Consider the following 17,611-nt stretch of genomic DNA (forward strand, 5'->3'; position numbering starts at 1 on the left):
ACATAAGGCATAGATTTATAAAGTGGAGTGGGTTTAATTTTTAAATTCAGGTGATGCAAATCAATAACCCAGTAAGACTCAAGTTCCCAAGTATTTCTAAAACATTCCCATAGTTTCCAAAACTATTTTTAAGGATTTCAATCCTTGGCTTTTTTCAAACAGGAGGGTGTGACTGATTCTGAAGGCACCTTGTTCTCCCCACTCATCACCATTAATGAGATAGATGACCTTGGGATGGCCTCCATTCAATCTGTCCTAAACCCAACCAAGGCAGACAAGCAGGGACTTGTGTGCCAGCCCTGGTACACACGTGTATGCAACTATACCTAACTGCCATTTTACAACTGCTGTTTAACTGAGTACTAAGTGCCTGGCACTGTGCAAAAGCACGTCATGCTTTTAGTAGGTACCATCATCAGCTGCACTTTCAGATGAGTTTTCTGGAAGATAAGAGGCTGGCTCAGCAGGCTCCCACAGCTCCTGAGTGGCAGAGCTGGGATTCACTCAGGCCCTGGGGGTGCCTCAGCCCACAGGCAACCACCTGGCTGGTCTTCTTGCACCCAGGAAATTGTATGCACAGTGTTGTGGGAACCTCCTCTGTGAAACCCTTGCTCCACCGTGACGCTGCTCATTGATAGCACAGCTGCTGGTGCAAACAATTGTCTTTCTGGCTTCTAGAAGTGGTTTGCTTTTCTCTCACAGGGCTTGTGATCATTATGGCTCTCAGGGTTGGCCAACAAATGTGCACTGGGGCCCACCTTAGCAAGCATGTGAGGCCTGCTTGTTTGCCTTCACCTAATGGTTCTCACGTCTTTTATTTTCTCTTGCTGTACTCAGCTTTGTAAGACAGGATATAAAATGTACTCACTGGTCAATTACTTTTTATATTATATTCCTCTAGTCATCAAATCACAAGTTTTCCTGCCTTATTTGAGGTGTTGCCTTTCTCCTTCTGATTACAAAAATCATAGAACTTCAGAAAATCCCCTAAATCACGTAACTCCCAGCTTTGAATGTGGTCAACATCAGTATGTAAGCTTCCAATCACTTTAACTAGGCATAAAGTTTTTTCCTTTCAGTAAAATTGGATCCTAACTAGTTTCACAGCCAGCTTTTCCCCCTCCTTACCTATTGGGAACATTGTTCAACAAGCCTAGGTATTTCATTACTCCTAACTGTGGTTATATTACCAGAGGAGCAAGTTAGGCCTATCACCTTGAGAACCAAAATTCTCTGCTCATCACAAGATTAGCTATTTTACCTGCAGTTATAACTTGAAGGCTAAAATGACAAATCTTTTGGTGAATACCTTGTGCTCTTCACCATTCAAATACAGATAAAGCTTGTTTTGAGAAGGTGCAGCATTTTTATTTATGCTTTGATTAGCCTTTCAGCTCTAGTTCCTTTATTTACCAAAGTTAAATGAGGCAGATTAAAGTCAAAGGTTAGGGACTTCCCTGGTGGTTCAGTGGCTAAGACTCTGCACTCCCAATGCAGGGGGACCGGGTTGGATCCCTGGTCAGGCAATTAGATCCCTCATACCACAACTAAGAGCTCCATGCTACAACTAAAGATCCAGCGTACGGCAACTAAGACCCGGCACAGCCAAATAAATATTTTTAAAAATAAAGTCAAAGGTTAAATCACAGGTATTTCCCACCACACCAGAGCCACCTTTCCAGTGCTGGGTGCTGGAGGCAAGAACTCCAACAGGAAGTTCCTCAGGCCAGGGAGGGGGCCTAGAAGTTTCCACAGGCAGATTCCACCCATTTGCCAAATTCCCCTAGACAACAGGGACCCTAGATCAGAGTATCATCAGGTCTTCTAATTTTTCTTCCTAAATATCTTACCTAGTAAATCACTACCCCCCAACATAGGGGTACTCAATTTGTGGGTCAAGAAAGCAAATACTAGACCAGTTTCTCAGGGTATGTGGACCACTCTAGTTAGAAGCATCTAGGAAGCCAATCCCAGGCTCACCAAACCCCAATCTCCATTTGTTAACTACCTGGGGATTCCTACAGACCAAGACCCCAAATGATTTCAAGGGATCAAAAAGCCCTCCAAACAAAAAGCCCATGTTAAGAACTGCTGGCATATAGGCCATAGGTTAAACATGCTGCCAAGGAAGGGCCAAGTCAGTGTCCTCAATGTGAAGGTTCTAACCCCCCCTTTCCACTAGTAACAAGCAGCAGCAGTACAGGCTGGGGTAATGGCCCCGATCTGCTCTTCTCAGGGTTATTTGGAAAAACTTCAGCCCTGATTAGCAGCCCTATTAGTATCCAGGAGATCTGAATAAGACTCCATGCTTTTGAGGGCAGAAAGAATGCCCTGCCTTGTTTGCAGTAAATGACTACCCATCACTGGCTCATCGGTGCAGTGCAAGGTCAGTTCACAACGCACCCCCCCCTTCCCGAAGCCACAGGAGACGGTGGTAATGGTGGGAGTATTGTTTATTAAGCTGTGCCTTAGTACAGGCGCTGGGGCTTGCCCATGGTGCTCTTAATGTACAAAGCCCGAACGTTCTGCCAATTTTTCTTGAGCAACGACACCAGGAAGTTGACAGCTAAGTGGATGTTGTACACAAGCTCGTCATCTGTCATTTTCACGTGGCCAACAGCCACTGCCAGACACAGCACCTGTGGGGAGAGGAAGGTCAAATCAGGTTGGTTGCTAGATTCAAGAGAATGTGGAGAGTGGGCCCATCTACAAGCCAGATGGCCCATCCCTATGACCTCCAGTGACCTAATGAGCAGTGCTCTGGCCCCAGACCAAGACCAGAGTTATATGAAAAGCTTCAATCCTGTTAGGTGACTGTCACAAGTCCTAAGTATCCACAGAAATGCAAACCAGAGCTCCCCCTTGGAGAACGTGGGTCAACTTCACCACTGTTCAGCCTATGCAAGCGGCTAGACCGTCTCACCTTCTTCATCTGGAACTTGATTGTGGACTTCACTTCATCAACTTTGGCCACCATGTTCTCATTGTGGGTCAGCAAGGAAGGGAACTTGCCGGCCTTATTCAGGCCTGGGCCCAGGATTCGTGGGATCTGCTTGATCAGAGACTCTGAAGCCAAAAAGGCATCATACTTCTTGGCTGGTAAAGGGAGGAAGCCGTTAGGACCTGGCCCCTGAAGACACCTCTAAACAAGGCTATGAGACAACCGCAGAAGTGGCCTCTAACCAGCACTCTACCCCTTCCCCAGCTACCGAGTCTTTTTAATCCTCTCCCTGTTCCAGTATTATCTCCATCCTCTGCACTTTTACTGGCCCAACATTCACATGAAACCCGGTAGCAGGAGTCCAGGCTGACTCACAACCCATCTTGCAATGGAAAATGCTCACGCTAGTTAAGACTGCCTGGTTTCAAATCCTGCCTTTTTAGCTACACGACAACTGGGGAACCTATTTATCTGTAAAATGCTCAAATCACATAACCTAAACGTTAAAATGAAATAGTGGGAGCTTTAAGTAGAAATTTCAATTCAGAATGTACCAACACCTGACCTATCAATGTGACAGTTCTCGCCTGCTTAGAAAAGAACCACTGCCTGGCCTTCTTCCCTTATTAAATCCAGTCCTCAAAGCAAAACAGAATTTTCACGTGGGTAAAAAATACCACTCAAGTTAACCAACCACAGCAGATCCTTTCTGTCATGACTCTACCCCCTCATCACTTTAAAATCCAAATGGCAGAAATACCCCTGTTCTACCACTCCAGTGAGAACTGCCTCCACCCTACCCCGCATACAAAACCACACCATGGTGGGTGGGCGGGTAAGAACCACACCAGGCACACTCACCCAGCTTCTTGACCAGTTTCTTATTCTTGTTGAGTTTCTTCAGAGCCTCGATGTCCATGTGGGGGATATCCACAGCCTTGGCCTCATCACAATGCTGCTGGTCCCCCAGAACACACACGGAAAACTTGGGGCGGGGAGTGGACTTAAGCCTGCATTTTGGGGGACAGTATAGGTCACACCCAGCCCTGGGTCCCAAGTGCAGGTGAAGGGGTCTGGGACCGCTGCAGCACTGAGCCTTACCCAGAGCGTCCGCATTCACCAACAGCTAGTCTGGCTTCTCAAACTAGCCGGCGGGCTCAGCCAAGGCCTCCCCACGCCTCCCCTCTTGTTTTAAGACCCAGGGTGGGGGTCCGTCCAGCCACGCCTGCCCGGAGCAGGGGGTCTGAACTACCCGGGCACTTCAGTGCCGCACGTGCCTGGCCGCCTCGGGCTCAACAAGAGCCTAAAGGGAGGAGACAGGCATGGGGACACTGAGGGCTGGGTGGGATTAGAACGGTGCCAACCTGACGGTGCCCGAGAAGCGTTTGTCCTTCTGAGGGTCATAGTTCTTCAGGCTTATCTGAAGCTCCACCGTCTCCAAAAACCTTAAAAAAGCGTAACAAAGTTAACGGACCTTCCGCAGCTTCCCAAAGCAGCCCTCCGTGGAAGTCCGCGCTTACTTCCGGCGCTTGCGCTGGTTCCCGTGCAGGACTTCCCGCACCGCCTCGTAGAGGGTGTCTCGGGAGACTTTGCTGCTGTAAGAAGGAAGCAAGACGAGCGCTCAGAACCAGCGAGCAGTGGACCAATCCGTTGGGGTGTCAGAAGGCTCAGGCTCGGGGATGGTCCACGGAATACTCCCCGGGAATTCCGGACTCCAAGTGGAGCAATCTGGACCAGATGCAAACCCCGGGGAAGAGGGGCCCTACTGGCGGCCGGCCTTGGCACGCGAACTTCAACGCCAGGCCCGTAGGCCGAAGCCTGGCAAAAATGCCCCGCGGCGAAGCATAGGCAAGGACCCCCGATTCCGCCCGTAGTGTCTCCCTCCCCACGGGGGCACCCGGAGGCGCGGATGAGTGCGGATAGCACTCGAAGCGCCACTAACCTCATAGTCCCTGGCGCCGCGAGAACCGGAAAAGAGACAACTTCAGTTCGCGCATGCGCTCAAATAGGACCTGGTTATCGCGAGAGATGCCTTGTTCCCGCGGCTTCCCGCTTGAGAGCAGTCGGGTCGCTCAGTGCCGGGGGTGGGGCGCCGCGGCCGCCGCGTGTTGCACCGCTAGACCTGCGCGGAGACCACCTGAGCTGCGGCGGTCTCGGGCGCCCGTGGCCACCAGCTGCTGCCCCAGGCCCTTAGGGAAGAGGCTGGGCCCAGGCCGGTGAGCTGCGGTAGTCACACCCGTGGGCGCCGCCCCGTGCCGGCCGCTGAGAGCGTGCAATTCCGACATGTTTGTCCCTTAAACCTCCTGCGCCGCTTCCTCCTGACCTTAGCACCTGCTTCACTTCTCAAAAGCAGGCTTTGCTCCTGACCTCTCTCCCTCATCATCTGGTTCTAACGGGGGCTCACGGCTTCTGAGGAAGTTGTGGGAAGGGAAATGTCGAATTCTCTTCCTGGCGCCTCAGAGCCTGCGGTGGGGAGGAGCGGGTAAGGTTCTGTGATGAACTTTCACCTGATAGTTGACTCAGTAACATCTACAGGATAAGTATCTTTTTGTTTGTTTTAATATTTATTTTGGCTGCGCTGGATCTTCGTTGTGGCATGTTTAGTTGCAGCATGTGTGATCTTATTTGCGGCATGCGAACTCTTAGTTGCAGCATGCATGTGGGGTCTAGTTCCCTGCCCAGGGATCGAACCCGGGCCCCCTGCATTCGGAGCCCTGAGTCTTTCCCACTGGACCACCAAGGAAGTCCCCAGGTTAAGTGTTTACTATGAACAAGGCGCCTAGCTAAGTGCTGTGGGAATATAGTTGTAGAACACACAAACCCACAGTATTGCACACCCTTTCTGCCTTTCCTGTCCAATAGGCCTTATCCTGTTCTCTGCTCACAGTAATCCCAGGAGCCCTTCAGATCCCTCCTCAAAGGCCATCATCTGCCCAAAAGTCTTCCCCAACCCCAGGCTGAGTCACCCTCACCCTCAAGCCCCCCTCCCCAGTGCAGGATGCACAGCCTCACCTACTCAACAGACAGCTCTGATAGGGCTGGGGTGGGTGGTATCATACATGATCTGGCCCACAGAACTCTACCACCTTCCCCTCACAGAACATTTCCCTTGGAAAAAGATGCCCCTGTCACTGAGCAGGGTGGGGGTGGGGTGGTATGTGTTAGTTTTCAGCAAACACCCAGAGTTAGTAGGAAGGCAGGCACTGCTTCTAATAAGACATTACTGAACTTCCTGCTTTTTATGAAATACCACTGATAAATTATTATTCAAGTCAGAAACAACACAGAGGATCATAACATACACTTGAGCACAAGAGATTTGTGCCAAGCATACAGGTCTCCCGGGGCTCCTGGAGCATCACTGTCGTTCACTCTGGGTCTGCTTTGACCCTATTGAGGCCTATCTTAACTCCTATTTTATTTATTATTATTATATTTTGGCCACATGTCACGGCATGCGGAACTCCCCCAACCAGGAATCCAACCCTCGTCCCCTGCAATGGAAGTGCGGAGTCTTAACCGCTGGACCATCAAGGAAGTCTGATGCCTATCTTAAAGTGTCTGTCCCCACAGCCTGAGGTAGAAATGACAAGGAGGCAGCCCAGGCTCAGCAGCTCTTGGTAATACAACTCACCCAGCCCCCTTAGCCCCAGACCCTTCCTGCTGGCTGGGAGGCCCAGATGGCCTCTCTGCAGCCTGGAGCAGGGAGGCAGTTGACCCCTGGGATGGCCAGGCTCAGCCCTGACCCCCAGGCAAGGGGCAGGGTGAGGTGCTCAGGGCAGAGAAGTGTCCTTCGGGAATCTGATGAGGGAGGTCCGGGAGGGTGGTCCCTTGGTGGATGGTCAGGGGGCCAGATGTCTCAGGGCGGCCTGCAGGGACTTCCTCAGGAAAGTGGTATTGAGCTCCAGAGCTGCAGCCAGGCCCAGCCTCTGGGGCTCACTGATCTGGAAAGAAGGAAGAATCACATCTGGACTCTAGCAGCTGATCCCTCCCCTCTCCCCTCTGCCCCTGGGCTCTGTTTAGTTAGAAGAGAGAAATCCAGGACACAAGGACAATAGGAGGAGATGACTCCCTGACCAATCTATCCTCATTATCTCACCATGGTTAAGCAAGGTGTTTGGATTCAGGTAGACCTCGGGTCAAATACTAACTGCACAACGTACTGTGTCAGCCATATTAAGAATAGTTGACAATTATTAGGTGCTTACTATGTGGCAGCACTTCATATGCATGACTTCATTTAATCCTCACAATCCTCCCATTTTACAGATGAGGAAACTGAGGTTCAGAGACACTCCACTGTGGCTGACACATTCCTTCTGGGCCACTCTTTCTTCCCTGACCTGTTGCTGCAACCTCCTGACCCATCTCTGCCCTGTACCTTCACTCTCCAATCCCCACTCCTTGCCAAGGCCAGAGGTTTCTTTATAGAATACAAATCTAATCAGGTCACTCCAGCTGAAGGCCCTGAGATAACCTCTGATGCCTCATATTGGAGGTCCTTCCAGGATCTACAGAGGGTCTTCAGAGGATCCAGGAGCCTCCTGAAATTGTGCATAAGATGTGTATTCATATTTCCATTTTTCTGGGAGGATGTATGCCTTTCACCAAATCATCAAATAGGCCTGTGATCCCAAGAAAAGGGTTAAGAGCCAAGAGAAGACCTGGTCTTCAAGATAAAGTCCAAGCTCCTCACCATAACCTACAGGGCCCTCCATTAGATGCTACCATGACTTGGCAATGTGACCTTGGGCAAGTTACTTTAACCTGCGTCTCAATTTCCTCACCTATAAAATGGAGCTAATAATAGTATCTTCTCATAGGACTAACACCTGGAATAAACTAGTGAGTTAACATATGCAAAGGGCTTAGAACGATGCCTGGAACATATCAGGGGCTACAAGCATCAGCTCTCAGTATTTTAGCTCTCTAACTTCATCCCCTACAGCCATCTACTCTTGGGATTTTAGGCCTCAGCTACAATGATGTACCTGCAGATCCCCTGGGACATTCAGTGCTTACACTGTTTCTTTTGCCTGGAATGCCCTTTCCTTCATCTCCGCCCTTGACTACCACTCACCCTTTAAGAGTCAGGAAGCCTGTCCCAACTCCCAACCACAAACAAGGTTTAGTTGCCCCCTTTTCCTCTGTCATCAAATGCCCTGTGCATACCTTTCACCTGGCTCCTACCAGATATTACAATGAGCCATTTATCATCTCTCTCCCCTCTCACTAACTGGGGGAGAGGGTCAAGTCCAGGACAGAAACTGTGATATGGTCACTGTTGATTCCCTAATGCCCTAGATAGCATCTGGCCCACAGCAGTGTTGGCTGGATGAATGAACTCCTAAGCAGTCTGACTCCCCTGTCTTGGGCTTGAACTTGTGGTTTCCCAGGCTAACACTCAGGGTTTTCTCCCTGGCAAACATATACCCTCATGGCAGGCTCAGAGCAGCAGAAGCAGCCCTCATGGCCCTACCAATACTCACATTGGCCTGATACTTGGTTATCACTGTCAGCATGAGCTTGGCATAGGCCATGGACGTGGTGGCTGCTGGCCCCTCTTTACAGAGTTTCTCCATCAACACACTGAACTTCTCAGAGGGCATCTCCACCTGCACATGTTAGGAGATCGGACAGTAGCACAAGAAAGGGCCCTGGATTCAACTCCCAACTCCATCACTTCCTAACCAGGTGACCCTGGGCAGGTCACTTAACTGAGACTCAGTTTCCACATCTATAAAATGGGGCTCATGATGTCAAACTCTGAAGACTGTGAAAAGGATTAAATGAGATTATGCACATAAAGCCTGGCACACAGGTCTCAAATAATGGTGGCCACTGTTGCACAGGCTCAGACTAGGAGATGGGGGGCAAGGATCCCTTGCCTGGCTTAGTGGTTGAAGATATAAAGGAGTGAGGTCCCAAGGGGGCACTGGCAGTATAATAACAACAGATCTTCATAGTCACAATTTAATAAACACTTATTATGCATTAGGTACCATTCTGAGCACGTTACACCAATTATACCATTTAAACCTCACTCCAGTTTTATGTGGTAGGTGCTATCATCACTCCCCTTTTGCAGATGAGGAAACTGAGGCATAAAGAGGTTAAGTCAACTACCTATGTTATAAACAAATGAGGCAGAATTTTAGGTACTGATATATGGAAAAACTGCCGAAATGTACTGTTAGATGAAAAAAGCAAAGTGCAGAGCACTGAGCTTGGTGTGTTACCATCTATGTAAAAAGCAGGGGAAAAGTAAATTTCACCGTGTGTCCTTGTATATATACAGCATCTCTGGGAGGGTTCCCCTGCAACTAGTAACACTGATTAGCCCTGGGGAGGGGAATCTGGGTGGCTGGGGGAAATTTTTTCACTATATCATTTTAAACCTTCAAAATTGTGAACATATGAATCTATTACCTATTCAAAAATAAATTAGGCACTGTCCCTGGCAGTCCAGTGGTTAGGACTCCGCGCTTCCACTCCAGGGGGCACGGGTTCAATCCCTGGTCGGGGAACTAGGATCCCACATGCCACGCAGTGCGGCCAAAAAATAAATTAATTAAATTAAAAAATAAATTAAATTTACACACACACATCAAAAAGTCCCTCCCCAAGGCCACACAGCTAGTAAGAGGCAGAGCTGGGATTCACCGTGCAGTCAGCTCTCTGCTACCGGCCTTTCAAGCCCCTGGACCCTCCCACTGTCATGGGCACCCTGCCGGAGGGCAGTCATCCTGCTTGCCCCTCCATCACTGAAGGGGTCAGACACCCAGGAGCCGCACACCCAGCCACAGCACTGCAGCGCTTCTTTGTCCACTCTTCCCCAAGGCAGCCTGCTCACCTGCCGCTCCAGGAGTGACTGCAACACCAAAAAAGTCTCTTCCTTCCAGGGTAGCTCCAAGATCTGTCTGCAAGGCACAGGCCCCAGTGAGGAAAGCTCAGCCTCCCACCTGAGCCTGAGTATCTACTGCTCCTACCCCAAGGCAGGGCAAGGCCCTGGGGACAGCCAAGATCTCCAGCCAACAGAGGAAGCAGTCAGAGCTCCCCGATGCTGGCGGCCATCTAGCAGCCACTGCTGCAGAGCCCATACTCAGTGCTGGGAAGGCCACAGCCCAAGACCCCCGGGACCTGACATGAAGGATTTGGCAGTGAGAGGTACAAAGGTCCCCTGAAAAATAACCAGGAGTCGATATTGCCTCCTGAGTTCGAAAGCGGAGGATGACCCAGGGAAGAGGAGGATGACGATGGGTGAGATGACACACAGGAGGCTTCCTAGAGAAGGCGAGACCTCCCTGCGGAGCCCAGCCCACGGTGAGGTCCACTCCAGCTGCACCTACTGTCCTCAGCTTGTTTGGAAAAGCAGGATGTCACATGGAAACGGTGCGGCTTCTTGGGTGCACAGACTTGGGTTTGATCCCAGGCTTTTGCACTTGCTGGCTGTGTGACCGTTGGCCACCTCCCTCAACCTCTCTGAGCTTCAGTTTTTCCATCTCTAAGGTGGCCGCAGCACTTACCTCACAGGATTGCACGAAGACTAACGAAGTAATAAATCTAAAGCACAGAGAAAGTGCTCAATAATTGGTGGCTGGTAGTATTTTTGCAACTGTCCCCTTCTCGTATTATACTTAGCATTTCATATTTCACGTTAGTGTCCAATGAGATCTCACCTACTCATTATTTCTACACGTCTGTATCTTGACTCCCCAATTTTGATACCCAAATTTAACACCAATTTAATAACAATATTTGAGCACTCACTAGGTGCCAAATACTGTGCCGAGGTCATTATATGCATTATCACATTTACTATCTAGAAAAACTCTACAGAGTTCATACGTGGAAACAGAGGCGCAGAGAGATGGAATAACCTGTTTAAAACTCACACATTTAAATAAAAGGCAAGGTTGAGATCTGCAACCATGTCTGTCTGACTCCAGAGCCAGTGCTCTGAACCACTACGCCATGTTCCAACTACGCCAAGAACTCAAGAGCTGGAGCACCAGCCTCTTCGCATTCCCAGGGGCACCTGGCACAGAAGACTGAAACCCTGGGCTTGGGAAGGTGCATGGGATGGCAACTTCCAGGGGCCCACAGGTGGGAACGCACAAGCCAGGCTCAGGACAGCGAGAGGGGGCACCGGCTGTGCCACTGCCTGTGTTTCAGGCACAGGGCCTGGTACCCAGCCGGCTCCAAGTCCAGAATGCCAAGAGCAGGTTTGGCCAGAGGGAGGAGGTGCGGGTGGGGCCAGCGTGGAGCTTGTACACTCACCCCAGCATTAGAGCCTGCATGTCCGGCTCCAGGGCCTCGTCCTTTGTCAGGCAACACAGTAACTCTGTTTGAGCTGGACCTGGGTGGGCGATAGCAGAGGGGAGAAGTCTGGGAGAAGCTGGCAGCAGAGAATGGGGCTCGCAGGGAACAAAATGCCTGGCCCTTTACAGGTGGCATCGTCAGGGAAGCAACAGGTATCTTCACTCACTGAAAACTCAGCTCCTGCCGGGGCCACCCGGGGGGTGAAGGGTGCTGGGAACAGACACGGCAGAGCTACCAGGCCTGGGGCCCATTCCAGAATTACCTGTTCCTGGGGCTTGGAGCACAGGTCCAAGGAGGGCTCTGCAGACGGCGTAGGTGTACTTAGTACAGAAGGAGGTCAGGGCAGTTGTGAGCAAGCGGGAGGCTGAGGAAGTCAGCGAGATAATCTACAGCCAACGGGGAGGAAAATATTAATTTCTTTCTTCTTCCTTCCTATCAGTGTTTATTGAACACGTATTTCAGAGGCTCACACATTACAGTACAGAGAAAAAAAAAGTTCTTTTATCTAGGACTCACATGGATCCACTCATTGGAAAGGACACATAGCTCCCTTCCCCAGCTCCCAAATCCCTGATCCCAAACCCCAAATCCCTTCCGCTCTGTAAGGATCTGGGGCCCAAGAGGGAGGAGTTAGATGCCACGTGGGTAGATGGCCTAGGGGGCTATGCCCTTCCCTTGCCCCAGGCTCCCCAGACAAGCAGATGCATGCAAGGCTGGGAACCCCCTCTCCCACCCTGCTGAGGGTTCAGGCTCTCTCCCTCACTGTCCCTGGCACGCCACGTGCGTCCCAGCACACCTACCCGTCCAAGGAAGAGGCTCCTGGTCAGCACAGTAGCGTTGCTGAGGCTGAGGTCTGGTGAAAGGGCCAGCAACCAGGTGCAGAGCTGCAGGAGACCTGTGTCCGAGAGCTGCGGGAGCTGCAGCTGGGCACACACCAGGTCCACCTGCCAAGGAGGAGGGAGGGCACCGGGACACTCAGCCTGTCTCTGCTGGGCTGTCTCAATCCAACCGGGCAGCAGAAGGGGCGGGGCCAGGAGACTCCAGGGTAAGGTAAGGTGGGGAGAGCTGCCCTACGGGGAGGAACCAAGGGCTAAAAGAAACCACTGAGGGTCACCCCTGCCCCTGAGACCAAAACACCCAACAAAATCCCCTCCCCAAATTCCTACATGAGGCAGGGAAACACAAACTTAAATGGAGAGAGGGACCGTGTCCTCAGGGCCAGGCGGTTTTTCTGGACTTACCTGGCCAGGACTGCATTCGTGGAGAAGCTGCAGCTCAACTGGTGGGGTGCCCTCCAGCCCTTCCAACCCCTGGGAAGGCAAATCCCATGTTAGGACCTGCAGAGCCCTCAGTGACAAGTCACTGAGGCCACCCCTTCAATTGGCAGAGTGGGTGGCTAAGGACCCCAGAAGGTGCTACTAGAGGAGAGGAACTTGCCTGGAGTTAGAACCTGTCTCAGGTTAGACAAGATACTTGGACCAAGAAAAGCCTTTGCAGGGACTGTCCTCAGACCTTCATTCCAACCCCCTCACCCAAACAGCCTGTGCCTCACTGCACTGGGGCTTCCCTGGGCACAGCTGGGGTCCAGGCAGGGGGCGGAAGAAGGGTTATGGGTAGCAGAGTAAGGCCAGTCACCTTCCCGAGGGTCTTGAGCAGCTGCTGCAGCCTGGGAACTTGTTCCTGCAGAAGAGAGCCCAGTCACTGCCATGTCCCCACCCACGCAGCATGGCCCCCAACCCAGACCCAGCCCCCTCTCTGAGAAGGCCCCAGGTCAGTGGGCGCTGGCGGGCAAAGATGATTCACGAGAGCCAGAACATGAAGCCTAAACCTTGCAAAGTGCTTAAGAACTCAAACTCGACAAGACCTACGTAAGCCCAACTGAGCAGACTTGTCTTCTCTGCATCCATCCTAATGGGGGCAGACCCAGGCCTTGGGCTGGGAGGACAGGCTGGATGCTGGCATGATTCCCCCATTCCCATAAGATGGGTGGCAGGGGTAGCTCCAGAACCTTTCCTCTTCCGTGGTACCCTTAACCTCACACTACTGATCATTAGGTCAAGGGCTCCCACCTCCAGTAACTCCTGTCCCCACCCCCTCCTCAGAATCTGTGGAGCAGAAACTACATTCCCTCAACCCCACCTCCTTCCCCTTGCTCCACGGACTACAGTCATCCCAAGTGGGACACAGTATCCCAACAGATTTCTGCCCTGTATAAACCCCCCATTCCTGAAGAATCACACTAAAGCAGCCTCCTCACCCTAGTACCTGGATAGCTCTGGGCAACTCCAAACTCTCAGGTAGGCCCTTAGCATCCTCTAGACTCTGACCAGCCTCACTGGGCTGAGGCCCCAAAGCAGGCTGGTTCTTAATGGATGATGCACCTCCTCCACTGGCCAGGGATTCCAAAGTTTCATGTTCAGGTCTCTTTTCCTCATGACTTTCTTCTTCTTCCTTTTCCAAACACCGGAGCCTTTTGGGGGCCCTCCCCCCCTCAGGACTGGCAGGCTCCTCCTCCCGTTCCTTTCTGCGTTTCCCAGGCCGCTGGGAGTCCTCGACCTCCTCCTGCTCTTCTTTCCCTTCAGGATCTGGAGCCTGGGGCAACTTCAACTTCCTGCCCCCTTGGCCCAGCTGCCTACACAGGCCTCGGAGCTGTCTCTGGCACCTTTTAGACAGCGGGGACGCTCCCTCAATGGAGACCCCAACACCCAGATCCCTTCGCAGAAATTCCCCAAGGGCCCGGAGCCAGGGATCAGGGTCGGGGCTTGGATCCCGCTGCACAATCTGCAGCACAGGGAGGAGACTGCTTTCAGGCAGCGACGGCCAAACAGCCATCAGCAGGGACATCAGGTTCCTCTGGCATAACGGGGGCAATCGCAGCAGCAGTGGTTTCCTGGGTTGCAGAGGGAGAACAAGCAGTTAAGAGTGTCTTGCTGAAAGGAACATAGGGCAGACTGGGTAGAGCTAGAGGCTAGATGGCACCGGACAGACGGGGGCGCTGGTGGGCAGTACCTGCGGGTCAGTATGGATGGAGGAGGGGACGGCATGGAAATCATTCAACAAGTGAGCATCTATTCTACACTACACTAGGCCCTGTTCTTCGACATCTCCTATTTCAGCTCAAAAATTCACGTTGAAACCTACCCTATAATAGATCCATGCTTGTTTTATGTAAAAAAAAAAAAAAAAAAAAAAAAAAAAGCCCTTTCCCAAACTTTACATAAAAATAATACTCCAGAATACTGAGCAATGCTTAGCCTGCAGCCCTGTGCTCCCCTTGGCAGTCCCCTGGAACTCACAGGGTCACATCTGTCCAGCTCTGATGTTCCTTTCACTGAACTGAGTTCCTGAGAGGCAGAAGCTGTGTCTCTTTCCTCTGTGTCCCAGTACCCAGCACAACACCAGACTAAAGCAGGCACTTGGTGCACATTTATTGACTGAGTTAAATCTCTGAGAGTAAGTGTTCACAGATCAGCAAGACTGCTGTGGACAGAGCAAAGTAGCCATCTGTAACGTGACAAAGGCACGCATGCAGATGCTATGTGACCTGAGGCTTGCTGGAGTGGCAAGCAGGTCATGAGTGCATCTAGCCCACCACCCATCACGCCTCTGCACCTCTGTATACATGACTTTGTGGGGCTGTTTGTCATCACACACAGAGGCACTTGGGATATATGAGAGAGGAATGAAACCTTTTATTTTTGTGTGTGGAGAAAAAACACTAAATGAGAGAGAAAACTAGAGTAAAAGTTTAAAAGATCGTCAATTTGTGGTGGAGGATACTGGGAGTAGAGAAGTGGGGAAGAGCCTACTCCAAGGACTTTTACCTTTTTTGTGCATGGACCCCCTTATCAGAATAAGAGGGTTAAATGCATAAAATACATAGGATTACAAAAGAAAACAATTATACTGCAGTACAGTTCTATCCAGGGACCGCAGGTTAAGTTCCATTCCCCTTACTCTGTCCAGAAAGAGCCAGACCATTGGGTAAACATTTCTAGAGCGTCCAATTTGTGGATTCAGAAAATTCTCTTGACCATTCTCTTGAAAGAAATTCAAGATGGAGTGTGGGAAGAAAATAATAGAACTTCTATTTCTATTTATCTAAAACATAAAAAATTAAGTATTACAAATATTTAAAATATGGATTGGCCCTCCATATTCCAGTGTCCAGCCCAATTCTTAGGGAGGGGTAGTCAAGGAGAGTGGGAGGCCTGCTCTTCAGCCCCCTAGAGGCTGAAGGTGGCACCTCACTCCGTTACTTTCTGTATTTTACTTAACTAGATAGTTAAGTGCATCTATGGACGCTGTATTATCTTTCTTAACAAAACGAACCCTCACAAAATGGACACATGGCTTACAAGGATGTCAGAAAAGAAACTGACTACCAGTAAGGGAAGCACAACCTAATTTAAAAATGGCAGAGCCGACACTTCTGCTCCTAGTAGGGATTCTTAGCCACATAAAGAGGGGGAAAAAAGTTCAAAGTCACCCAAAAGACCAGAAATTATCAAGAACACCATCCTTAAGGTAAGCGATCTTGCCCTAAACTGTATATTATGCTTTGAAAAACTGATAATATAAAGCCAGCATGATCAGATGTTTATTGTCATTTACCACGTTTTAAATTTCTATTTATGGGGACTTCCCTGGTAGCGCAGTGGTTAGGAGTCCGCCTGCCAATGCAGGGGACACGGGTTCCATCCCTGGTCCGGGAAGATCCCACATGCCGCGGAGCAACTAAGCCCGTGCGCCACAACTACTGAGCCTGTGCTCTAGAGCCCATGCGCCACAACTCCTGAGCCTGTGCTCTAGAGCCCATGCGCCACAACTCCTGAGCCCGCATGCCACAACTACTGAAGCCTGCGCGCCTAGAGCCCGTGCTCCGCAACAAGAGAAGCCACCGCAATGAGAAGCCCGCGCACTGCAATGAAGCGTAGCCCCCGCTCTCCGCAACTAGAGAGAGCCCACGTGCAGCAACGAAGACCCAACACAGCCATAAATAAATAAATAAAAATTTTAAAATTTTCTATTTATGTATACTTGACAATGTACATATTTTAACACACGTGTACTCTTGACCTATACTGGAGGTAAGAGATCGAGTTTTTTAGAGATGGAAGTGTGTGATTAAAATTAATCAGAATCCACTGACTTATAATTATTCATTTACACCCAACCGAGGGCAGGTGTCTTCCGTCTAGGTAGGCAGCACTGCACCCAGTACCTACGCTATGAGGGTCTGCCGGAGGCCCCTCCTCACAGGGCGCACGGCAGGGACCCGCTCTCGGGGAAAGTATTTCACCTCTCCGTGCCTCGGTCTTCTCATCTAGAGAAGTGGGTAGCGCCAGCCCCTGCCTCACACCACCGTGGAGGATGACGGGCGGCGCCCCGAGCTACGCCAGCGGCCGCTGCGACCAGCAGGGCAGGAGGAACGCGAGCGGACGACTTACAGCTCCAGGCGACAGTCCGGGCCCTCCACGACGGGCTCCTCCCGGCACAGCGCCTCGAAGACGCGGTCCCAGCCGAAGGGCTCCCCGCCGCGGCCGCTCAGAGCCCGCAGCACCCCCAAGCCGCGCCGCGCCCCGTCGGGCCCCGCCTGCAGCGCCTGCAGCAGGAGGCGGGCAGGGGCCTCTAGGTGCGCCCAGGGCGCCGGCTCCGCGCCCTCAGCCTGAGCCGGTGCCGCCTCCGGGGCCTCCATGCCCGGGGCCAGGGAAAGGGAGGCGGGAGACAGCGCCGGCCCGGATGCTGCGGCCGGCCCCTTCCCGCGCGCGCCACATTCCCTCCTCAGCGTTCGGGGAGGCTCTCGGACTCGCACCCCGCCAGAGCGCGAGACTAGACCTGTCAGAAAGGAAAGGAACGGGGAAGTGCGGCTGGGGCTGGGCACAAGGGCAGGCCGGAAGGGGTAAGGAGGAGGATAGCAGTAGGGAGGCGGGGCTAAGGCCGAGTGCAGATCTGCTGACGGGGCGGGACCAGAGTGGGGGCGGGGCCACAAGGAAATAGGTTTGTGGGCGGGGTCATGCAAGAGATAAAATGGGGCGGGGGTAGGCGTAGGAGCGGGTCCTCTGCGGCTGACCCTAACCTTCCTTCCTCCACCAATCGCTGAAGTAAGTGAGGGGGCGGGCGTACAGAATGGATATCAGGGATCCTGTTGGTTGTACTTCAGGATCCAAGTATCATTTAATTTTAGCTGACGCCCATGTTGCTTATAGATCATGGGCTTTGCCATAGGATTTGATCATAATTTACCATAACGTCACCTCTTCCACAGGCAGTCAACTGCCATCATTCGGGTTTCAGTCCTCTCCAGAAATGTTTGATCTACTAATATACCCGAGAATGGAGTCGCAG

General features: G+C 51.5%; 2 protein-coding genes across 5 annotated transcripts; both read right to left on the reverse strand.

Moving 5' to 3' along the window:
* Nucleotides 1-2,435: 2,435 nt before the first annotated feature.
* RPL10A (ribosomal protein L10a) lies at nt 2,436-4,957 on the reverse strand. The gene is made up of 6 exons (XM_036869029.1): nt 4,884-4,957; nt 4,462-4,536; nt 4,306-4,386; nt 3,803-3,951; nt 2,924-3,096; nt 2,436-2,639 (listed from the first exon to the last, which is right to left on the reverse strand). Exons 1-6 carry the CDS (start codon nt 4,886-4,888, stop codon nt 2,469-2,471), a joined length of 654 nt encoding a protein of 217 aa, XP_036724924.1. The 5' UTR covers nt 4,889-4,957; the 3' UTR covers nt 2,436-2,468.
* FANCE (FA complementation group E) lies at nt 2,957-17,174 on the reverse strand. 4 transcript variants are annotated; one of them, XM_036869028.1, is made up of 13 exons: nt 16,714-17,174; nt 13,529-14,153; nt 12,899-12,943; nt 12,505-12,573; nt 12,064-12,207; nt 11,526-11,649; nt 11,222-11,300; nt 9,795-9,861; nt 8,431-8,556; nt 6,576-6,885; nt 4,884-5,063; nt 4,462-4,536; nt 2,957-4,386 (listed from the first exon to the last, which is right to left on the reverse strand). In XM_036869028.1, exons 1-10 carry the CDS (start codon nt 16,959-16,961, stop codon nt 6,784-6,786), a joined length of 1,629 nt encoding a protein of 542 aa, XP_036724923.1. In that variant the 5' UTR covers nt 16,962-17,174; the 3' UTR covers nt 2,957-4,386; nt 4,462-4,536; nt 4,884-5,063; nt 6,576-6,783. The 4 variants fall into 4 exon arrangements, with proteins under 4 accessions (XP_036724923.1, XP_036724922.1, XP_036724921.1 ...); XM_036869027.1 differs by having other exon boundaries at nt 4,884-5,404; XM_036869026.1 differs by having other exon boundaries at nt 5,265-6,885.
* Nucleotides 17,175-17,611: the final 437 nt, after the last annotated feature.

This window comes from Balaenoptera musculus, chromosome 11 (assembly GCF_009873245.2).
Source record: "Balaenoptera musculus isolate JJ_BM4_2016_0621 chromosome 11, mBalMus1.pri.v3, whole genome shotgun sequence".
In the NCBI taxonomy this organism is placed as follows: domain Eukaryota; kingdom Metazoa; phylum Chordata; class Mammalia; order Artiodactyla; family Balaenopteridae; genus Balaenoptera; species Balaenoptera musculus.